Genomic DNA, 25549 nt, shown 5'->3' on the forward strand with positions numbered 1-25549 from the left:
GTCAGCCTGTTTAGGATGATCCTCTCCAAGAGTTTTCCGAATGTATCTAGCAGGCAGGCTACGAGTTGCTCGTTGGTGACTTCGTCGTTATCTTCCTCTCCGTTTCCGTACGATGTAGGTGACCAGGTCGTTGGATCGTGCTTCAAGAAAAGTCCTTCCACGATGACTTTCAGGTTCTAAGCACATTTCAGCGGGCATGACTTGAAATCTGATCTTCGACATCACGACACGGTGTGCGTCGTTGGCAGCAGCGTCTCGATCCAGCTCCAGTTGACAGTTTGACTTGCTCTGCTTTATCTCTCGTTTATGTGCTCGGAACATTCCTCTACGTTCCTCTCTGTCTGCTTCTGTTCTTGCTCTTTGAACATGTCTTCTGGCTCTGAGACAACTAGCGCGGAGGGTGCTAATTGCCTCGTTACAGCAGTAAGCTGGAGGTCCCACTTCAGGTCGCAAGTTCTCGTGCTCTGTACTGCCACAGGATTCCGTTGGCCGATGTCTGATGGTCACTATGGGTAAATCCTTCACACACTCTCCAATTAATGTTTTACACCAGCGGCGGACTGCAGTTAGCGTTAGCGTTAGCGTTGTTATGATGTACTTCGTAGATTGGATACTAACGACACTCACGTCTCTTCTGAAATTCTCAGTTAGACTACTTTCAGGAATAATGCTGGGGAGTAAATATTGGTTCCAATCTAAACAAGAGTAACAGAAGCATGACTGCCGCTATTCCCGGCCACGCCCATCTTTACCATAACTAGGGATAGGGAAGGAAATGTTGATGTAGTAAATACTTACTTAACGAGAGACCACCGACTTAGAGACACCCTCATAAGTGTTGGAGTTGGAGGGTTGGGTAGGGTATTCGGTTAGGATTCACCTCAAGTTGGCGATGCAACCAAAATTATGTATTGTTTATTTGTTGTTTATTTAATCTCTCGATAGCCGGCTATCGAAAGAACATATTAATTTTGTTTAGTGATCATGAATTTTAAGAGTCATGACTGAGAGCTTGGGATTAAACCCATGATTTTCTGCTCAGTAAGCAAAAACGATCCCTCCAGGGTTATCGAGCATCTTAGAACCATAACGCTTCGCGACAATACAGGACTACGTTTTTGCTTGATATGCAAATAGTTTCCGAGGTTAATGTTCAATATCAAATATACAAATGATGGTGGCGATTTTTTTGTGCTGTGGAAGAGCTTGGGGTTAAATCCACGATTTTCTGCGCAGTAAGCAAAATCGATCCCTCCAGGGTCATCGAGCATCTCATAATCCACAGCGCTTCGCGTCAAAAAACGAATATATAATAACTATAATAACTATAATAACTATATATAACTATTATTTACGATGATTACATGAAAGAAATAAAATATAAACTACAAACAAAACGTGACTACTAAAATCTCAAAAAGATATTTTTACAAATATATTTCACGCAACCAGGAATTTCAAAACCATTAGACGCTATAATGATACCATGCACATGTTAGACACAAGAAGAGGCCAAAAAGCAAGCGTCCGACACACAAAACTCGTCAAATCCACTTGCAGTCACAATCAATGATTCTACGAATCGCGAGCGCTCACGAATCATAAAACCGCCGATTGCGGCACTCTGACAACGAAATTGACAGGCTCTATGCGTCAAACACCCGCCCTCCAATCTCCTTCCGCATCCAACAACACAAATCTCCATTACAACATCTAACGAATTCAAAACTCCGAAAATCACTCATCTATAGCAAGTGAGTGGAAGCAACCCTGCATGCAACCATTCTTCATGATACACTTTTTCTGCCTATCTTTCTATTGGGCCTGTGGACATGCGCTAGCTTCGAAACTTCTAACCAAACTGGGAAAATTTTCAGATCACAAAAAAAAACTTGAAAAAAAAAAAACTTTCAAAGGTAATTACAAGTAAAATAAATATTAATTATTTTACGCAAAAACGAGCAAGTAATATTAAATCTCTTGTATCGTATGCTAATGCTGATTGACTGTAACAAAAATAATATGCTTAAATAAAATAAAATATTAATAAAATTATATGCAAACTTTACTAGAAAATCTTTACTATATTGGTGAGAAGTTTCTAATAAGCCCTCCCAGTTCTTCTGTATACAGAACAAATCTGATACTACAATCAGAATTGCTCAGTCTGCATGAAGCAGCCGATTTCATCAAGGAAGTTCTATTAACAACCAAGAATTAATCGTTTGAGGCATACTGAAGCATTAAGAAGGTGATATGTGTCACTATAGGAAATCATCATCGTTGCAAATATAAAGAAATTAAATATAACCCTTTGCTTCATTATCGTAAACCTCCATGTCCATGGGGAGGGGGTATGCAATTTCAGCCTCAGCGTGCTCAACAAAAACTCTTCAGACCCACCATGATCACAGAAAAGGGAACTTTAAAGTACAAAAACATCACTGAAGACATCAAACGTCTAAAACCAGAAACAAAAGCACTTGGATGACTCTCTTGCCGTTCCTACTCGATATCAACGTGTCAAAATTGTGTGCTCGACAAATTACAGCATGAACGTGGCTCTTCGAAAAGATGTCCAAGACAAAATTGTAGAAAACTGATAGATGGTATCGAAACAAGTAAACAAATAAACTGGAACGAACTCACCAAATGAACGATGGTTTGCACGTTAAGCCAATACTTGAAAGACTGTTGCATCTCTTAATTCTAGCTTAACATTTCATAACATTCCTTCGGATCTTCAAAGAAGCTCTTTTACCTGCTTCCAATCAGAATCATCGAGTATGATAAACGAAAACACTTTGGAATGCATTTCCAACCGATCACTTTCACTTTCTTGCACTAAAATTAGAAAACGCCAAGAAAAAATAAAACCGTAAATTTGACACTCGGAAATTTTTCGCGTCCGTACAGAAGCAGAGCACACTTCGATTCTCTGTTATTGCCAGATCTCTACACCAGCGGCGGACTGCAGTCCGCATAAAGTGACGTCGATAATGGATTCCCGACCATCTCTGTGAAAAGTGCTGGTGGTGCCTTTATTGAACAGCCGAATTACCAGCTTCGCCAGATCTTCCAGCAGAATGAGCCCTCTTGCGTTGGTACATCTGTTTCCCCACTCCACTGCCTAAGCATTGAAGTCTCCTCCAATGACTACCGGTTTTCATCCGATCAGCTCCATCTGCAATATTCTGTTAATTTTGGCGATCACGAAACCTTCTTCTTGAATGGGGTATCTGTCCATAACTTGTATTGCAACCATCCCAGCTCTATTCGCCACCTAGTTACCTTTATCGGGAGGGACTCGAATCAGCTGTGCTGTATCGGAATAATTGAGGTTTATTTGAGTTACCTCTGTTATTGTTGCGACAAAACAATTAAGTGTCATTTGGAGCGAAGTGCTTGAGAATTCATGCTTAAAAACCAAAAAATTCAGCAGTTCAGGCTGACAAAATCGGGAAAAAAAGCTGACAGAATTGGGAGTGGACAAAATCGGGAAAGCACTGTATTTAAATTATAAGCGACCTTTTGTCATTCGACCTTTTTGCCATTTGATCTTCTGCCATTCGACCTTTTGTCATTTGACCTTCTGTCATTCGACCTTTAGCTATTCGACCTTTTGTCATATGACCTTTTGTCATTCGACCTTTTTTCATTCGTCCTTTTGTCATTCAACCTTTTGTCATTCGACCTTTTGTCATTCGACCTTCTGTCTTTCGACCTTTTATCTGAAGAATATGAAAATTCCAATATATTTGAGAATGTACTGAAATGAAAAGCGGAAACCTCATAATTCACTGATTATTCGTAATAATTAGTTTCATACCATTCTAAATAAGGACTGTATCGAAAATAAGTTGTTTTTCGTTCCAAATCCATCAAAAATATTTTAAAATAAAAAAAAAAATAGTTTAATTATTTAAGTCATGTCCTTCTTAAGAAGTTGACTTTCAAAATCAAAATAAAATCTATTTTCTTAGAAAGTACCTAAGATCTAAGATTTTGGAAGTCTTATAAATTTTGAACAGTGTAATTAAACAGGGCTTAAGCACTTTTTGTACACATCGTACAATATTTTTAGACCTTGATTAATGATCTTAGTAGCATTAGGTTGTAAAGAAAACAGAACATTTTTCAAAAACAACAATTTTCAATTGTTTTGGCCTAATTTGCAATTAATTCTTTACTTCATTCTTGCTGAAAATGGATAAAATGATTTTTTTTTATTTTCGCCCAGACTGACCCAATTCAACTTGTTCGCAACTACCACCTATTGAATGCCGATTGCTGATGTTGAATGGCAAATTGTGAAGAGTATCTTCAAAGGTTATTAGGAGTGTTAAAACCTTGAAATAGTCGAAAATATACTGTTACAATGCGTTAAAAATACACGCAAATGCATTGCCAAAAACCTCAATAGGAACTAGATCTAACATGATACCAGTCCTTTAAAGGATATGACAAGTTTTTAAGGGCCCTCCCTTAACTCAGTCGGTGAAGGCGCAGCTACAACGCAAGACCATGCTGGAGGTGGCTGGGTTCGATTCCCGGTCCGGTATAGGAAATTTTCGGGTTGGTTGATTGGTCTTGTCACAAAATTATACTAATGCAAAAATGTTACCGGCATCGAAAGCTCTCAATTCATAACTGTAGAAGTGCATCTAGAACACTAAGTTGAGAGCACGCAATAAGATAATATGCGATAAACAATATGCTTGAAATGCGAAGTTGAAGTTTTAGAGAAGGAACATAAAATAGATGATCTTTTTTTATTAAATCATGTATTTTTACGAATTTGGAAGGAAAATTTTATTTAACAAAATATAATATTTGTTGCAGTTCAATTACCGGACCCTGTATTTGGAAAATATTTCAGACCATAATGCTGAACTTCTCACAATATGATCATCCAACATCAACTGAAAGACATAACTTCCATCAGTTTATTAACTTTTCTCATCCATACAAACATTTCCATGGTAGCCGCACTGAAAAGCCCTCGCCTGCTGCGATTGCTGCGACTTTACGATGTTTTGCTGTCTGCTTCCACTCCCACACATCTTCGCATATCCAACAGATATAGCGGATATTTTTTGGAGGTCACTTTGGACTGTGCGTCGTCGTTGGATTTTCCGTAGAAGAAAATCATCGGTGAGACCGTGTGGCGCCATACACGCCAGGATGAGTGAATGCAGGAGTGTTTTTTGCGAAATGCTATCTGTCTGTCATGAAATGATATGATGGATGTGAATTGACAAAAGTTTGCTCGATGCCAGATGTAGTGTTTATTTCTAATAAATTAGTTTCCATCTTTCATAGAGAGGTTGATGGAAAAAATTACACTAGGATGCAAATTACTTAAGTGCATTTTGTAGCATAAAATTATGCAATTGCAAAAAACTAGCGCGATCTAATGTAACATTTGTAAAGACTGAAAGCAAGCACTGACTATAAAATTAAAATTGGTGGGTGGTTGCCAAAATCTGAATATGGACTGCTTTACTTTCACACACAACTGAACACGACGAGAATGATGGCCTTACTCATCAGATTTCAAAGTGTGCTAGAGCACATTCAATCTGACCGAATGAAAACCTATTTTTATGATTAATTCAATGATTTAAAGTTTAGGCGTGGTACAATTTGAAAACCAATTGCCGCTCGTTTTATCATAAATAGCATCCTAATCATCAGAAGTAAGATGTGATCATATTTCAATGGAAGTTAAAATTGATGGTAAAATTAGAGAACAGATCACACTTATTCAAACATAAATAAATGGTACATTGTGGTAGTTAAGTGCGAGTGAGTATATATAAGTAAATTGTTGGTAGTGTATCAAACGTCGGAAATAGTAAACTTGACTTTATTGCTTGCAGGGTTTTCTTCGCTCTTGTTTTCCACCAAATTGTGAGACATCAATACACATTTAGCACATTTTCACGCTCCGAGAAGTGAAAATGACATTCCTGACTCTTTTTCACCACTCCCAGCAAGCGTTGAGCTCGTAGCAAGCATGTGCTGTTTTGTGTAGAATCAGCCTGCTGCGATATCGGAGTCGTCACCGTGCCGAACCTACAAAAAGCATAGTCGTCATCGTTTAAAATACTGCACAAAATTGATGGTAAACAAAAACAACGGCCACAAACGAACGTCGACAGCGCGACAGTGTATCGTTTCCCGGAAATGTGTCCTTTCTTGTAGCCGCACTTTTCCCGCAAACGATGAAGCTAAATGTGATGCCGAGAAACAAAAACCATTCGACTCGTTGTCTGTGGAAGAGATGGGTAACATTTTCCGAACCACTACAACAGCGGGATGTCAGAGACATGTCATGCAGGAGTGAGTATGTGTGGTCTTCGCTTTTATGGGATGAGATGAAAGCATGCCCGTGAGATAGTCGTAGGTACTTGTTTTTGCCTCAACTGTCATCGCATCTGTCGAAAGCTCGGTAACATCGTGATGAGAATGGAAGAAGGGCTCTAACATATCATAACTTAGGGCATTAGGTTGGTGAAAGTATGGTTTTTTGAAGTACCTCCTAAATCGTCTTCGAGAAAATTTATAAGATTGATAATCAAGGCTAGAAAGACAAGTCCAGTAAACTGGTATTTGAAAATAAACCAACTATTGCAGCGCTTAAACATCCAGAGTATAGAACAATAACTATTCATGAGGGAAGTTCAAGTGTAGGAGCTTTGAAATGAAAGTTTTCTCGCGTTCCAAATTGAAATTGAAATTGATTCGATACTTTATCTTCCCGTTAACGAGGCTGACATTTTCGAACAGAAATAGGATAGTTTTCATCATATGATTGTACTTGCCACACAATTCTAGATATAACTGGAATTCGGGGGGGAAGCAGTCTTTGTAAACAATTATTTCTCTTGTTTATTTCTAGGAATTCAAGACACGCCTACACAAACCAACATATACATCGAGTAGAGAAAGTCTTCTCCTTCTCGATGGAGAGCCATTGCTTTCGAGAAATCATCGAGAGAATTAACTGTTTAAAAAACCTGCTACGCCCTTATTCCAGCTCTATCTAGAATCATACTAATGCAAAAATGGTACAGGTATCGAAAACTCTTAATTAATAACTGTGGAAGTGCATCTAGAACACTAAGTCGAGAGCACGCAATAAGCTAATATGCGATGAGAAATAAGCTTGAAATGCGAAGAAGAAAAAAAAGTAGAAGAATAAACTCTAAACCAGCAGATATTCTGAGCCATCGTTAAGCATCGTTTTCTTGAACACTAACTTGCACTAACTACGATGCTTCTTCTTCTTCAAGACTTTTTACGGCTCTTTTGCGAGCACTTTGCTCTTAACTTGACATTTTCTAACCATTTTGATACATAAGAACTTTCTATGGAAGCCAGTGCATTAATTTGTATGTTGTGAACGAAAATCGAACCCGCCACCTTCGGCATGGAAATACCATACCTTTACAGACTAGGCTATCTGAGGCTCCCCAGCAGCGACGCAGTCACCTTGCATTTATCTACTGCTATAGCAACAGCAGCTACTGCAACATTACCAGATAATAGAATCGTTAAATTTATGGTTCGTAACTGGATCGGAGCGTACACTTGAATCCACGCTTCCTTCGACACTGCGCGCATTTGCCGTGGCTTACTTGGACGAGCTATCAATGGCTGCCACCAGCTCACAGCACTCCATGGCTCACTGGATCGCAAATTGCAAATGCAACCTATCGTGAATTAATTAAATTTGCTTCACCGGGTATAACCTCTATGGTTCTGCATTGAGTAATTCTGTGTAGGTTTATTGTTTGGAACCATAATGCAACTTTTGGTATACTTTGCAGTTTTTTTTTTCGACGCATCATTATAGATTGCAAAAATCTCGCATCATGTTGTGTAAAATATCCAAAAGAATAGATTGACATGAGCTTTCAGCAATTCAAAATTATGCGTCAGTTTTTAAATGATTTTCATTCTTTAGGAAATGCATCAAAGCAAATTGGACCTTAACTGTTCTCAGCTGATGAGATCTGTCGTGAAGTGCATGTATTTTCAGAAATCTTGTAATATTTTTTCTGCGATATGCTTCTAGTGAAACATCGCTAGCATTTCTTTAAGAGACTCATCATCATTAGTTATTAAACAAACGGTCACTCTGGATAACTTTGATGTACGGTGGAATATATTTCAACATAAATCATGTTATCTTTTAACGAAAACATATGCAATCACACAAATCAGAATGAATCATATCTGTCATTTATCTGCTTTTTAGAGTAGGTTGGTAGTGCTATTTTATATCAACATGAAGCTTAAGTGTGATAATTTATTAGCTAGCGAAAGCTCTGAAGAGAGTAGGTTGAGTAGAGTGGTATTGAGTACTTGGCACTAATGAAGTCTGCAATTAGTAGACGAAATACGCGTATCTGTCAAAAGATAAGCAATTCGAACGGAATTTAAAGGAAATAAACTAACACACTCAAAGTTCTTCATAAAGGGATTCCGTTAAGAGGTTCGACAAATTTAAAAGATTAAAAAAAAAGTTGGAAGGGTTGTATACTAGATACGACCGCAGGGTTGACGTTGGACGTCGCATGTTATAAAACAGAATGGAAGTGATTTTTATTTTTTATTCCACAGTGTGCTTTCATTGCATACACATCACAACCACCTCAGCAGACCGCTCGCAAGTCCACTGGAGGAAAGGCTCCTCGCAAGCAGTTGGCAACGAAGGCCGCTCGCAAGAGCGCTCCAGCCACCGGAGTAGTAAAGAAGCCCCATCGCTATCGGCCAGGCACCGTCGCCTTGCGTGAGATCCGTCGCTATCAGAAATCCTCTGAACTGCCGATCCGAAAGTTGCCTTTCCAACGTCTGGTCCGTGAAATTGCCCAGGACTTCAAGACCGATCTGCGCTTCCAGAGCTCAGCTGTTATGGCTCTGCAGTAAACTAGCGAGGCCTATTTGGTAGGTCGTTCGAGGATACCAATCTGTGTGCCATCCACGCCAAGCGCGTCACTATCATGCCGAAGGACATCCAGCTGGCTCGTCGTATCTTAACAAAACCGGCCCTTTTCAGGGCCACCACAATAATACAAAAGAGTTAGTGACCTTTCGTTCCGTTCTAGTCTAGATTAAGTCTAGACTAACATTTGAAAAGGGCGGAACTCCAAAAAAACCATATCGAGAAAAGCGCTTCCGAATTTTGATGACCTAAAAATTAATCCTATTTCACGACTTTCCATTTTCTGGATGATTTAATAAGCTTGACATATAGTTAATAGTGTAATCTATCATCATGCATAACTAAAAACTCAAAAAAAGTTTTCTTTGTCGTGAAATTGAGAAGAAAACATCATACGCTCTGATAATTTCATACATGTTGTTACCCCCCAGATCTTCCACACTTTGAACTGCCAACACTGGTGATACGCCGTGGAAGTACACCATCGGGATTTTTTGTTTGTTGTTCCGCCTTGGTTCTTCGTTCGTAAATTTTGTGAGAGTGGAATTACGCCGGAGATTTTTTTGGTCTTCTTTTTGTTCGTTGTTTACACGTGAAATATCAATCGGATGCGTATCAAATGAATCGGGCGTGACTAGATGCTACAGAATCAAAACGTTTGGCATATTAAAACAATATAATTCGTTGTTCTGGTGCAAGGCGTAACAACCTGTTGCATCATCGAGTTGAAAGTTGGAAATACGCCATGTAAGAAAAAACGTTTTTGATGCTATGAAGTGATATTTTCTTCTACTTTTTCGTGTTTATCGAGTAGTTTGTGAACTGTTCTCTCTATAAAGGGTGATACGGTCAAAATTTGGTCAATATCAACTTGAAGTATTTCTTTCAATTTTGCATTTAAAAAACCTGAACACCCCTCATTTTGAAGGTGTGTGTGTGTAGAATGTTGCTCCTATTTTGATTTTGGAATTCACTCTTCAGTTGTCAAAATGCCGTCCAAGCAAGAAGAGCAGCGTATCAAAATTTTGCTCGCGCATCGCGAAAATCCGAGCTACTCGCACGCAAAGTTGGCAAAATCGCTAAAAGTTGCCAAATCAACCGTTACAAATGTAATTAAAGTGTTTGGGGAACGTTTGTCGACAGCCAGGAAGTCTGGATCGGGGGGAAATCGAAAACCGGAAGCCACTGAGACGACAAAGAGATTTGCCGGTAGTTTCAAGCGAAACCCTAACCTCTCTCTCCGAGACGCCGCAAATAAGCTGGGTGTATCGTCTACAACCGTGCATCGAGCCAAAAAACGAGCCGGACTATCGACTTACAAGAAGGTAGTGACTCCAAATCACGATGATAAACAAAATACGATGGCCAAAGCGCGATCCCGGAGGCTGTACACGACGATGCTGACGAAGTTTGACTGCGTGGTAATGGACGACGAAACCTACGTCAAAGCCGACTACAAGCAGCTTCCGGGACAGGAGTTTTATACGGCAAAAGGAAGGGGAAAGGTAGCAGATGTTTTCAAGCACATGAAACTGTCAAAGTTCGCAAAGAAATATCTGGTTTGGCAAGCCATCTGTACCTGTGGCTTGAAAAGCAGCATTTTCATAGCTTCCGGGACTGTCAACCAAGAAATTTACGTGAAAGAGTGTTTGAATAAACGTCTGCTGCCTTTCCTGAAGAAACACGGTTGTTCGGTACTGTTTTGGCTGGATTTGGCATCTTGCCATTACGGTAAAAAGGCCATGGAGTGGTACGCCGCCAACAACGTGCAGGTGGTTCCCAAGGACAAGAACCCTCCCAACACCCCAGAGCTCCGCCCAATTGAGAAATACTGGGCTATTGTCAAGCGGAACCTAAAGAAGACCAAAAAACTGCTAAGGGCGAGCAGCAGTTCAAGGCAAACTGGCTTTCTGCGGCGAAGAAGGTGGACAAGGTGGCTGTACAAAATCTGATGGCAGGGGTCAAGCGTAAGGCCCGGCAATTCGGATTTGGAAAAGCGGAAGCCTAACTGAATATTTTTCCTGAACTTTATACTAATTGAACTTGAAAAAGAAATTTAATTTGATTTTTTAAATAAACGATTTCACCGATTTACACGAGGGGGGCGACTCTATCTAAGATGCAGAAAAGATTGTGATTTGCTGTGGCTAGCTGCGTGCACGTTGAGTAGATAGAAAGGAGATTGATGACGATTCTGAAGATTTCCTGCAAAAAGATGATGCGCGATGCAAGTAGATGCGAGAAATGCAAGAAGATTTTTAGAAGATTTTTCGAAGATTGATTCGCTAGTGTGAGATTTTTTGAGCATCTTAAATTGAGATTTAGATGTGTCGCCCCCCTCGGATTTACACGCGTTTTCCCTTGACCAAATTTTGACCGTATCACCCTTTATGTGCCAAAATATGGTTTGTTTACATTTTGGCTCTTCCGCCCCTTTCAAATGTTAGTCTAGAACAACTCCCCGGCTAGGTGACAGATAATCTTAGTTTCACGTACCCACTTGCAAATAGTAGATGTCGCCACACAACGTAAACAAAGGGACTGCCCTTCACCGCCGCAATGGTATTTCTCTATGGGAAGGCAACTTTTTGTTTCACCATGTGTGGATGTCAAGCAACAAGCAAGAATGCCATGTGAAAAGAGCGATTTATGATTTTCGTGGTGAAATGAAATAAATCCAAACAAATTGGAACAGATTGATGGAAGTTTTTCTTATATAATCAAATAGAAATAAAAACACATTGGTTGATTCTATTATATTTTGCTCTTGAATATTATCAGTCTTGAGAATAATGTTTCTGAGCATACTTGTGCGGTGAAGACTTGCAATAAAAAGCCGTATTATTAAAAACAGTTTACTTCCCCATCTTTCTATTGAGGGGTGAAAAAAATACAAAATTGATTCTTATTCGCGGTGAGTAGCAGGTTTGCTGTGTGAACACTAACATTTCGTATATTCATTCAAACATGAAGAAATAAATAAAATAAATTAAAATAAGCGTCTCTCAACAAAGGATATTCATAATAAGCTTCTTAAACGAATAAATTTCAGTGATTGTCTTTTGTTACACCCGTCCGTTTAATTAACATTGTTCCCCACCAACTTGAAGTTTCAAGAAACAGATGAGGCTATCTGTTTTTATGTTCAGTATTTTATTTACTTTATTTACATATCTGCATTCGCCCTATTCAGATAACACTTCTGAAATTTGTGAGTTTGACAGAACCACCAGCACCAAATTTTCGGAGTACACTGGAAATGTACTGGACTTGTCAAGTTGCCCCCGGGTTGGTCTAGAAGTAACGAAGTAGAACGTGTGCGGGGGTTTGTTTTCGAGATTTTGAAAACAAACCGGGTCCGGTATATGATTTGGAAATGAATTTCACTTTATTTTTATGTAGCATCAAAGTGAAAAGGTCTTTGCCCAATCCACTAGAAAATAACATATGGTACTTTCTAAGTAAATTTTATTATGTTTTCAAGATTCTCGTTGTTAAGAATTTTAAAACTATTTTTCGAGATAAAATATGGCTCTGCTGAATCTTCGCAATTAGAAAATTAATCGTTAAACTCTTTCTTGATAATGTTGTGGCCCTGAAAAGGGCCATGTTTCCAACGCGCTCGGCGTAGTTGCCCTTGCGGAGCAGACGGTGAATACGACCGACTGAGAACTGCAGCAGCTGGGCATTCCATGACGGCGGCCCAGTATACCGGAGCACTGGCACCAACGCACTCGCAATCCTGATTAAGTAAAGATAAATGTTTCCTGATTAAGTTTAAGTATATATGTATCTGTAGGATTTTATGTTATCTATTGATACGAAAAGAAGAGGTTTTCCGCCCACTTGAGAAGGGGCAAGTAAATAAATAAATAAATAAATAAATAATATAAGCTGAGTCTGATTAAAAATCAGTGCCAGATGGTTGTAGAATCTGGAACTTAAGTGTTTGAGTTCCAGATTCAGGATGTTGTCGAAACCTGGGACCTTCATGTTTTTAGATAATTTGATATAGGCCAACGTTCGTCAGCCGTAATATCAGATTCCTCTGGAAAAATGTTTGGAATCTGATGAAGATTAGTTGCATTTTCAGCAACCTCAGCTTCGTGAGGGCTGACGATGTTGTGTCCGAGATTATGAGAGCTGACGAAATGTTGACCTATCGTGGCAGCCTTCTCTTCAGGAGTTATCACATGAACCACTGGGTCGCCGGGACGATCCAGTGGGGTCAGTGGTGGAATGGGTCTTGGCTTATTTTTAAGGATGTTCATTAGTTTCCAGAAGGGCTTTGCACAATCTGGGAGAGAGCGGATCTTGTTAACAAAATCTTGATTTCTGAGGTCCACCATCCTGGCTTGGATGGTTTTTGTAAGACGATTGCAATGGGTCTTCAAGACACGTAAATCAGAACGCTGATATTGCCGTCGGATGGAGTTACGGAGTCTGATGAGATCTTTGGGAATTTTATCAACGTTCAGAGTACTGCTTACCTGTCTGGTACTGGCACGTGTTGTTCCCGGAAAATCGCCTCCTTGATGGAACGTAGACACCGGTCAACGTCTTCGGGCGTCTCCGGAAGAACACCGTAGCAGACAGTGGAGTCGACACAGTGTTGGATTGCTCCCAGCTGACTCGATGGTAGTTGCGTCGGGAAGCTTGGATTCGGTTGACGGATTGACTTCAACGAGATTAGGTGCTTCATATTTATACCTGCTAGCCTATCAAAATTCGCTAACCAATGAGATTCCGTTTACATACGGACTATCACGCTTCACGCTCACTCGATTCTACTCATTATTTATTCTACTACAATACCTTATGCCCAGGGAATTCGAGAAATTTTCCAAACCGAAAAATTCCAATACCAGACGGGTAATTGAACCCATCCCCCTACAGCATGGTCTTGCTTTGTAGCTGTGCCTTCACCGACTGAGCTAAGGGAGGCCCCAATGATGTCAATACACTAATAGTTAACTTCTTGGAGCAAGGAAAGCACAACAACAAGAACCTGATTAATGAAAACTGAAAATCTACGAGATTGACTTGAATTGTAATATAGTTAAAAATAAAAAAAAACTTAATTTATGGACGAACTTATCTACCTTCCTATAATTGAAGAACATCGCATATCAGTGAATGTTATTTTTCAGGGCTGTTTTGTTTATGGTAGATTAAATAAAATAATAAACCCAAATTTTCATGATATCTACCAATTTTTTTCCAAGGTTGCAAATACTCATTTCAGCTAAAATAATGTTTTTTGGAATAATAAAACCAAAAGATGGTATGATGGCATGTTTTAGTGGTAACTTACAAGAAGAGGTTACAAAGTATGCGTTTGAAACATAAAACCTGTAAATTTTGCTTTCTATTAGTCACAATCAGCGATTTTCTGATCGCTGAGTGAGTGAGTGAGTGAGTTTGTGAAAAATCGCTGATTGTGACTCTCATGAAGTGAAATAAACTGGCTTAATATTTCAAACACATTCTTTGCAACCTCTTCTTGTATCCTACCAATTCAAAGTTTGATCATGGCATCTAATTATTTCATAATTTAGAAAAACATTGTTTTAGCTGAAATGAGTATTTGCAACCTTGCTTTTTTCTTGAATATTCCTATAGAATCCAGTTATATTTACTTGAAAATTTCCGTAGATTTTAAGTGAAACCTATTTGAAGATCATCGGAATTTCCGATAAAATTACGTGTAAAAGAGCTAAAAATCTTGTTAATAATATGTTTAAAAAAACTAGATATCTTTATAAATCACAAGAGACAGATTTTCATTCCCAAAACAAGTAATTTTCACCTTTTTCAGGAACGATGGAAAATATCTACGTGAATATCAGATGAATATTAAGTGAAATTTCGTTGCAGTGTACGAAATCTTCATGTTATAAGGTTGTGTTCAATAATTAATAGTCTATTTATATAACTCACTAGGTGAGTGTGCTCGGCCTTGCTCGCGATTCAATATTAGCTTGAGTTTATGCGCCGATTAAATAAAAGCGTATTATATTGTACGTACCCCCCCCCCTCTTATCTAAGGGGCTACCCCTTTTAAACATCTCCTTATATCTCCACATGCCAAATTTGGTTCCATTTGCATGATTAGTTCTCGAGTTATGCAGAAATATCTGTTTCATTTGTATGGGAGCCCCCCCCCCTTACAAAAGGGGGAGGGGTCTCAAAACCATCATTAGAACCTTTATCGTCCCCAAAAACCCCTGCATACAAATTTTCACGCCGATAGGTTCAGTAGTTTTAGAGTCTATAAAGGTCAGACAGACAGACAGACAGACAGAAATTCATTTTTATACATATAGATTTAAATAGGTATTAAGGTTACGTTTTATTGATTGTCTACAAATCTACACATTTATTAACTTCGGTTCACCAGTTTTATGAATACATACATACATAATGTTGTTATTGAAAACACTAACTCTGTATTGAAGGGACCCATTGATTTAGGGAGCATATCCTGTTATGGAATTAAATTAGACATTGGTTTGCTAAACGTGCTCAATGAGAGAAAAAGAGAAGAAGATGAAGATAATGTCGTAAACGAAAGAGTTTACTGTACAGCCTCTAAGCTTGAAAATGACGGTGTTTTTCAATCTATTGTAATCAATCAAATGAAAGCAACAAATTGTGCCACCAAATAAACAAAATTCCGCAATACACAACTTACATAACTTACCTTCAATATATGGTTTACAAACATTCTCAATATTCCAGCCAATCAATCAGCTTAACTTCATTGTCAAAGACAACAATAACGACAAAAGCAAATATTTGTGCAATGCAGTAGATAATGTGACACATTCTCCATTCTTTCACACACAAAGCACCACTATGCAAGTCAAATAGTGCACTTCTTTCCTACTGTGCAGTCAATGTGCCATCCTTGAGCAAGCAGTGCATTCGGTTTGTCCTGTTCCAGTAGCCGGTCTGTCTCCGTTGTTGTCCATTTCAGTTTTTTAATTATAAACCCGACGCAGCAGGGTAAAGTACGAATAAGACGCATTCAGCAGCGATTGGAACATTTCCAACGTCATCGGGTAGACATTGCCTACTGTGATCTGTGGAAAAGACGCCAACCAACTCCATTAGAACGGTGTCGTAAATTTTCCTGGAAGATTGGCTCACCTCCAGAGGCCGCTGAGCGCGAAGGATTAACAGCAGGAGCTTTTTCTTGACTGAATTGTCCAGCTCAAACCATGGGCCGCTGTAGGCCGCTTCAGCTATATTCATGCTTTCCTCGCGAACTTCGTTGGCGTGCCAGTAGAAGGCAAAAATTTGCGAGATTATCATAAAGATGTAGGCTGCTACAATGACGGTTTGGGCGAGATTTTCGATCTGCAATTGAAAACTTGATTTTTATTTATGTGAGTGGAAAAGGAAATTGGCAGGACACCAATAACGTTCAGAAGAAAGAGCAAGGCACAAAGCATCAGGCCAAACGAGAGAAATTCGATGAAACAGATGTAGGTCACCAGTGAGTTCAACTCGGAAACGTAGGTTATGATTCGTTTATGGTCCTCAATGAATTTCACCACTTGTGAGATGATTTTCTCCTTGCTTTGTTTGTCGATTTCATTTTTGAACGTTTGCAACTGGCGTTGTAGGGTTTTGATCTGAACCAAACCGAACAAAGTCGTTGATGCGAAAAAGCTAGTGAAGGGGATGTACATGCAGCAACCGGGAAATGTCAGAACAACCTGAACGACGTAGACTATTTCGTACTGGGGTGATTCGAAACTGTTCACCCCTGGGACAAACATCCCATACGGAAGTCCTCGTTGTCCCGTGAACAGAGGATAGACCACAAAACAGGTGCTGATGAAGGCACCGAGAGCAAGATTCGAAATTGACAGTAGACGGGCTCGGGTGGTGTAGCTTTGAAGCAATCTCTGGATTGTGTCGTCGTTGATAAGCTGAAACATATGAAACTTCTTTAACTCCGACAAAGAATGAACGTGAATAGTACTTACAGAAATTTCAAAGTAGACTTTTGCGATTCCTTGCAGAAAATTTTCATACAACTTACGATCGTAAACCAAAATAAGGGTCCGCAACTGACATGAGAAATATTTAAAATTCACTGTGGAAACGTAATCAACATTCAATACTCACCACCGCGTTAAAGTACAACACCGCAAAGTAGGCTTTGATGATCACCTCCTGGATATTGCCCCACGTACGATACAGATCGGTAAACATAAACAACGTCATCACGGTCACTGGGATGATGCTGATGTAGCGCATAATGTCATGCTTCAGGACGAATGACCAGAAGCGCCAAACTCGAGCGTTAACCGAAATTATCGGACAATCCAGAACGCTGGCCATTACGGTTGTGTGCACGGAACCTTGCTCGAATTGATAGTGCTGCAATTCAACTAGAAGGTGGTGTTGTAATTCACACTTTTCGCTGAGTTATTGCGAATCGTTTAGGGTGTTTCGCCTTGAAAATGTTGTGAATAATTGAGCGGAGAAAGAAATGTCACCCGTTCTCATGTGTAGCCAATTAAATTTGCAGGCAATTGCAAAGGTGTGCAATTACTGGGGAATCGATATTTGTTGAATAATTCAAAATAATTTACTCATACAAAATAGAGCTAAAACACTGTGGCAGTATTTTCCTTTGTGATGATTGCAATTTTCACAAAAAGAATCTACTTGTGACCTTGACGCACGTTAAATTATCCTACTTGAATCAAGTTGCAAAACAATTGAAACTTTTTTCGGTGTGTAAACTCTAATGCTGTAAAGCATCGATACTCGTGCACAAATCCAAACACTTTGAAGAGTTAATTATAAATGCTTACCATGCTCAAAATAGCACGTACAATTTATCATGGCTGTTCAAAATTTATCACATATACCGTGTCCAATATATTTTCATACAAATTCAAACTGTATTTTTATCGCATCAGTAATTCAGCTTTTACTAGTTTATGTTTAACTGAAAGGCAATATAATATTGGTCAATCACAGCATGTTTTGGAATTACCCTGCCTTCAACCTGTTTGATAAAATTCAGACGGTTCTCAAATGCTTCACAGACTTTCATAGGCATTTCGGCCCATATTCATTTGATTATGGCTTTGAATTGGATCAAATGACATAGATACCCTGTGCTCATTTACCTTAGACAGTATTTATGATTATATGGAATAATCCGAGGGAGCCCATTTATCTTTGGTCAAGTTATCTCTGCAGCAGCTCTGAACGAGCTTGCTATGTGAATGGGTGCTCCATCCTATCCATACACTTGATTTGACAACTTCTCCAAAAATACATTTTCATGATATATAGCGTTAACTTAACGAATATTTTTTTTCCTTGAAAGCCGATGTAATTTGCCACACTTGCATATTCCTTCAGAAACCATCGCTGGAGTGGTAATTTGGGATCGTGGAATATTTCGGTCACTCCCTGGCACATTTTTCGAGTTGGAAGCCCAAAATCTGTCATTTTGAATATTATTAACTGCTGCAGGGCAAACTAATTTTCGTCGGAGGGATCAAACTCTTCCCCAGCGTGCCGCGGAAGTAGAAGAATTACTCCTTCCAGCCTTATTTTCTTTGCAGTTTCTGAAACTTCATAAACTTTCCGTTTCTTGAAAGCTTGGAATCTAAGGTCTAGTTTCATCACATTGTGCAAGAACGATTTCGAAATATTAAGATCATCAGCCATTTTAAGTACAGAGCACTGGGATTTTCGTCAAGTCCGTCTTCTGACTATTTTAATAACTCTTACTGTCGTCACTGAACGTGTTCGGTCAGGGCCTCTACTGGCCATCCGACGAGGAAGTCTCAACAACAAAATGAAAATATGTATGAGAATATGTTGGACACGGTGTATATTCATTAAGTAGCTAAATAGACGATGTATTGAACAAAACATGAATTGCATGAATTGACGAACCGGACGATATTCAGTGGATTACGCTTGAGCTAACAACTATATACCAGTGTTGATTTTTATCATTTACCATCACACGCAAGGAGTATCGCTTCAAGCCAGTGATTTTTTTTAAATCTTTATTTTAGAGATTTTTAGCCTAAGGCTAGTTCATCTCTCTCATCAAGCCAGTGATGATGAATTGCGTTTGTTTTGTAAATCTTCGTTGTTACCAGTGATGGAAAAGTTCTTCAAAGTTCCCTATGACTCGTGAACTTTTCCCTTGGTGAACTTCGTGAAATATCGCGAACTTTTCCAATACTGGTTGTTACGTACTAGCGAAATGAACAAATGGGTTCATTATACATCAACGAGTACGCGTTTGTTGATATTCTCCAGTGCTTGAATATCCAACCCAAAATTGTCAAAATCAGAAATGATCCTCAAAAGCAAAATAATCTAATGCATTTAGGGTAAAATTATTATTTTGAAGATTGTCAACTACAGAGCCTAAGACCGGGATTTTATCGTCAGTTCAGCTTGAGGTAATGATTTTCCATCGGTTTGTGTGTGAAAACTAACACAACACGTCCTTCAGAGGTACATTTAAGTAAAATGAAAATAATCAATTTGCATAAAATCATCCGCACCAAGATGAAGACGAATATTAAAATTGACAACAAGGCGCGATAATGAACATCCAGCCACGAATGAAGAGAAACAAATCAGTGTCAACATTTCAAAGGGGCGTAATTGCATTTGTAAACAATGGCTTTAGCCATCGATTTCTCGCGAATAAAAGCGTACTCATGAAGATTAATGAGACCAGCAGGTAGAAGAATGTTTCCTTTACCAGCTAGCATTGTTAATTTGAAGGGATGGGCTTTTATTTGTGAGAAATCGATAGCACAAGCCATTGTTTTCAAAAGCAATTACGCCCCTTTGAAATGTTGGCACTGAAATGTTGACAACGATACTCAGAGGTTGCCTTGATCAAGAGAATGATGTTATGTCAAAATTCAGATTCATGCAGGTAGTTGGTCTATCTGTTAAGGTTGTCTTTATTTTCAGCTATGTTGAGTGTAGAAGGAATGATTTTTATCAGCACTGCTAAAGGGTGTCCACGATGAAATTGCCACACACAAAATTGATTCGCAAAATTCGAGTTTTCATCCGATTGCCATCAAATTTTCAGGGATTGAGAAATAACTATTGAACTTCATTTTACCATTTTACTCGTTTTTTTTTATAAACAGTCCATACGCAAATGCCCGCACCTTGGCCTTAATCCCGGCCATAAGATTCTGCACAACCTGTGAATCAACCGTTTTTTGCATGTAAACCCATACTTTCTTCAGTTCCTCGACTGTCTTCACTACCTTAGGTCGTTTAAGAAGGTGCTGCTTCATAATCGCCCAGTACTTCTCGATGGGGCGGAGCTCCGGAGTGTTGGGAGGGTTGAACATTTTCGGCACGAAATTGACCTTATTGTCCGCATACCACTTCAGCACGTCCTTGGAGTAGTGGCATGAGGCCAAATCCGGCCAGAAGATTGTTGGGACGTTGTGGGCCTTCAGGAGAGGAAGCAGCCGCTTCTGGAGGCACTCTTTTATGTACACCTGTCCGTTCATCGTGTCCTGGGTCACGAAAGGTGCACTCCGCTTCCCGCACGTGCAGATGGCTTGCCAAACCAGGAATTTCTTCGCAAATTTGGACATCTTCTGAGTGCGGACATGCTCCGGAACGCTGAACTTATCCTTGGCCGTGAAAAACAGGTTGTCGGGGATCTGTTTGAAGTCGGCCTTCACATATGTTTCGTCGTCCATGATGCAGCATTCAACTTTCGTCAGCATGTTGAGGTACAACTTCCTGGCACGGGTTTTGGCGGACTTGTTCTGCTTCTCGTCGCGATTAGGGGCCTTTTGTACCTTGAACGTTCGAAGTCCAGCCTTAGTTTTGGCCTTCTGGACAAAACTTCGGCTTAGGTGCAGCTTCTTAGCCACATCCCTAACGGAGGCGTTCGGATTTCGGTTGAAGGCCCCAACTACGCGGATGTGATTTTTGGTGTTGTACGGAATACTTTTTCCTTCACTTCTGGGCTTCCGATCGGTGGTCAACCGTTCCTCGAACCGCTTAATCACTCGTGACACCGTGGAATTCGCGATTCCCAACGTTTTAGCGATGGAACGATGCGAGAGATCCTTGTTCTCGTGATGAATGAGCAAGATTTTATCACGCACGAGCTGTTCTTTCGACTCCATTTCCGTGAGTTTTGATCACAGGACTTTAAAACTTGCAGGATGTAAATAATGCACTATGAACTAAATCTACCCAAATTTTCATTAAATTCTACCCAACGGTTAAAAAATTAGAGCAATTTCATAGTGTGGCAATTTCATCGTGGACACCCTTTATACTCCTTGATGTTTTCCTTTAACTCCGATTAAAACTGAGAATGTCAACTGTTTCTATGACAAATATGCATGACTCGCATGTCTCCAGTCGTAAGCCGTTATTATAAGATGTGACGCTTGCCGTTTAAAAATAATTCCATTTTAATGCAACTCGCTTTTACCGTTATTGAAAGTATTTAAGTCACGGACGCGTTTTTCAGGCTGGTCACGAATGAAGAGGTTCCTAACTACAGCTATGTTTAAAATTTTACAACATATTAAGTGTGATTTATTGAACATTTTCAGGTTTGTATCCTCCAACCTCTTCCTCTCTACAACAGCACAAAATTCCACCAATTAAATTTTGCCACTCACCTTAGTAAAACTCTATCTGAACAGCTCCAAAATAATTCACCTCAGGTTTTTCATCAAGACGCGTGTAATGAAGCAACACATTTAGTTTACCATGGATTATCTACCAAATTTGATATGGCATCCATGGGTTCTGTAGCGCCTTTGTAAACGTGTTGTAATCAAGGTGAAAACTCTCGATAGTGAAAATACATCCCTCTACAATACAGCATTGTTTACCATTCGTCGAAGGAGGGAAAACTTTATTTCAACGCTAACACAGATTCGGAGTTGGGAGAAGTGTGCCATGGAAACTAGATTTGACTTGCCCCGGTTGCTGCGTGGTCCATGTTTCACAACTAAAGGAAGGCAAACAAATCTATTTTGAATACTTTCTAAGAGTAAAACAATGACAAAAGTTTTCAAACTATGGATGGAACATAAATTTAATTAATTACAAGTGTCACTTCTATCGCTTCTGTGATAAAGACTGTTCACATCTGTTTAATGCAGCAAACTAGGCAGCAAAATAAACTTGTGCAGAGATAGTATTATTCAACTTGTTCAACTATTTATTCAAATAAGTTCAAAGAGCTTCAGCCATCTACTCATCTTATACAGCTGAATAGAAACTATTCTGAAGACATATAACTGATTGAAAATTCATACAAAGTCTTCTTCTTATCTGGATGACCAGACATTATTCTGAACGTTTTTATATCATCAGATATTCTGTGTTGTATACTTGTGTACGAAGTTATTTATTTATTCACAACTACAGTCCTTCAGATATTTTCTAATCATATCAGGTTGATTATCGGATACTAATACCAATGCAACATCTCTGTTATGCGTCTATGTGTGAAAGATCACGTTTTGTTATTTTATAATTTATTTGATATTTAACATAGTAGAATAAAATAAAAACAATTTTTTATACCACAAACATACCAATCACACAATACCATATCATACCACATTAAGATATTCATATTTATATTATCGGTTTTCCGAGCATAATTTATCATTTTTGATGAAAAATTTTACAAAAAAGATTTTGATGTTTTTGAATACATGTGTTGCTTTTACACTTTATTCCAGATTGATTCGAGGGGAACATCAATAATAATTTTTGACGTAAGACTACGTCTGTGGTTTCTATATGGGGGTACACTTTGTGAAAACCGAAAATGGAACATGTAACAAATTTATGAATGATTTTGAACGTTAATAACTCAGCTGCCCCTGGACCAATTTCAATAATTTATCACCAATCGATCAATAATATTTTAACGCATCTGTTCATTTTAAGACTATATCATTTTTCAACATGTCACTTTTGAAATTTGCACGAATGTGCAATTGTTACTATACTTAAAATTATCACCGATTGCCTACGAAAAACGATTTCCCTAACACAGATTTCAAAGTTGAATTCGATCCGGTCTCACCAAACGGTGTTTATTCAATCACCACCTGGTGAGTGGTGGTGTTCTCCAGTACATAATGAAAGGCTCCCCGCAAGCAGCTAGCTATTAAGGCTGCCCTCAACCGCTGATCGGATTCAGTTCCAATCATCGTGTGTGGTGGTGTCCGGTCGTCGGAATCAGCAGCAGCAGTGCTTTCGGTGCGTTGTCCAGTACACAACGAAAGGCTGCCTGCAAGCAGTTAGCTGCAGTGCACATGTGCATCCATAGAAGGAGGAAGAAGCCGTACCGCTATTGATCGGAATCAGTCGCTCTTCGTGAGTCGCCTCGCTCAAATTCCTATTCCTACACAAAACACAAGCTCCTGCTGCAGTTAACAAATAAGATTTATTATATAAGACCACGTAGTCCTACGTCACCATTGCGTACAACCTCCTAGGGCTGTCCCTTGTACCGTATGCGTGATAATGTTTGCACCATTGAGCAATGTCAAAATTAAAAAAATTCTCAAAAATTTCGTTTTCGAGTTTTTTTATTTATTCAAAAGGAGGATGTTTCTCAGAGTCTTAAACTATGTTAATCATCGAGCGAGTTTCCACTTGCTGCAATTACGGCCTCCACACGCTTTCGTAATGCACGGCAGGTTCTAATAATGTAGTCTGGATAAATTTCTCTCCAGGTACGGCTTACTGTACTCGGGTGGCGTTTAGAACAGGCCTTGGCCTTCATGAGGCGCCATATTGAGTAATCCAGCGGATTAAAATCGGCTGGATGGCGGCCACATATCCTTCGCCCAGAACGGAAGATATTCCTGCAACCACTTCTGAGGTTCGAGGTGTGGCATGGAGCCGCATCTTGTTGAAATACAACATTTGGCTTCGGACCTTACTGATCTTTGATCCACGGAAGAACATACTTACTAAAAATCCCGATGTAGACCTACGTGTTGGCCTTGTTGCCTTCTGGAATGAACACCGGGTCCATTTTTTTTGCCATCGGAACCCACAAATCCAAACACCATAACGCTAGCAGGATGCTTGGTCAGATACACGTTCTTGTGCTCGTCGACCACACCCTTTTACCGGAAGAGAACTAATATACCGGTCGGTTCTGGAATTTGATACGGGATCGACGGTAAACATGCTCTCGTCGGTGAACAGGATTACCAGATTGTTTCACTTAAGGAAGTTCAAGATTTTCTTGCATCGTTCGACTCGTAGCTCCCGGATGCGGTTGACAGGCTTGCTTCCACTCACTTGCTATAAAAAATTGTTTTTTGGAATTATGAATTTATTAGATATTATAATAATAGTTTGTAGTTGTAAGTCACAAGATAAGGTTGTAAACTAGGTGTTTGACACATAAAACCTGTCATTATTGCTTTCAGTGCGTCACAATCAGCGATTTTACGATTCGTGAGCGCTCACTCTGAGTGAACGCTCACGAGTCATAAATTCGCTGATTGTGACGCACTGAAAGCGAAATTGACAGGTTTTATGTGTCAAATACATGCCTTCCAACCTTTTCTTGTTTCTGACAAGTACAAACTTTCATAATAGCATCCAATGATGCCATAATTCCGAAAAACATTTTTTATAGCGAAGTGAGTGGAAGTAACCCTGGCGGTTGATAATCATGAGAGTTTTTTTTCCGTGTTCTCGACTTCGCCCCGCAACGCAATCTTCCTTTACGATCTTCCGTGCCGTAAAGTCACTGATCCCGTGTTCCTTTGCCATTTTCCTTATTGAACGCACTGAATTCACCCGAATCTTCTTTTTGACAGCAGCGATAACCCTCGGAACCCGAGCTGACCTCGGACGACCTGTGGCCACCGTCGCGGATAGTTGTCCTTTCTTTTCTCGGTCTAAAACCCTTTTGACGGTCCACCGGGACACTCCCACGGCGATTGAAATGTCTTTTTGCGACATTTGCGCGTGGTACAAATCACGAATACGCTGCCACTTCGTCATGGTGCAACTGTCAAACTAAGTAAATCATTTTCTTTTATACACAGCCTACTACGGTACGAGCTATAGGTTACGTGCATGCAAAGAAAACCAAGGCATTGTATGCACAGGTGAAACGGGAACCTTATTTGTACGATGGTGCAAACATTATCACGCATACGGTGGTTTTTTAAAGCTTATTAAACATAAGCAGTTTAAAACTTCGTGAGGCACCAAAGTCACGACTATGGCTTTGTGGTGCTAGTAAAATAACCACTGTATTCTTTTAGGTTGCTGGATTTTAGGAAAAATTAACTAGGGGAAATGACGGCTTCGGCATGACAGACTATTTTCGGCAACCCAAATTGAAACACTATTTTCACTGGATTTTCTTACGAAAACACTTCGCTGAATGCATGCAAACGATTCTTTATGCTTTCAGCTTCAATTTGACTATATTTTTACCACTGAGAAAAAGCAATCTAGCAGGGTTTTCTTGAAATGAAACATACGCACTACAAATTGTAGCTGATTTCGAGTTGCCGATAATAGAACAGCAGATTTACA

The 25549-nt window shown here is 39.4% G+C and overlaps 1 protein-coding gene and 1 pseudogene across 1 annotated transcript; one reads left to right on the plus strand and one right to left on the minus strand.

Annotated features, from left to right (window-relative positions):
* Nucleotides 1-25549, plus strand: part of LOC135717491 (uncharacterized) — a 77815-nt pseudogene that overhangs the window by 35109 nt on the left and 17157 nt on the right.
* On the minus strand, nucleotides 15937-17308 carry LOC135717495 (odorant receptor Or2-like). The gene is made up of 5 exons (XM_065239609.1): nucleotides 17093-17308; nucleotides 16951-17034; nucleotides 16372-16893; nucleotides 16106-16315; nucleotides 15937-16038 (listed from the first exon to the last, which is right to left on the minus strand). The coding sequence occupies exons 1-5, from the start codon at nucleotides 17306-17308 to the stop codon at nucleotides 15937-15939; spliced, it is 1134 nt and encodes a 377-aa protein (XP_065095681.1).

This window comes from Ochlerotatus camptorhynchus, unplaced genomic scaffold, assembly GCF_037179485.1.
Source record: "Ochlerotatus camptorhynchus isolate MF236.1 unplaced genomic scaffold, CSIRO-AGI_Acam_v1.1 ptg000057l, whole genome shotgun sequence".
Taxonomy (NCBI): domain Eukaryota; kingdom Metazoa; phylum Arthropoda; class Insecta; order Diptera; family Culicidae; genus Ochlerotatus; species Ochlerotatus camptorhynchus.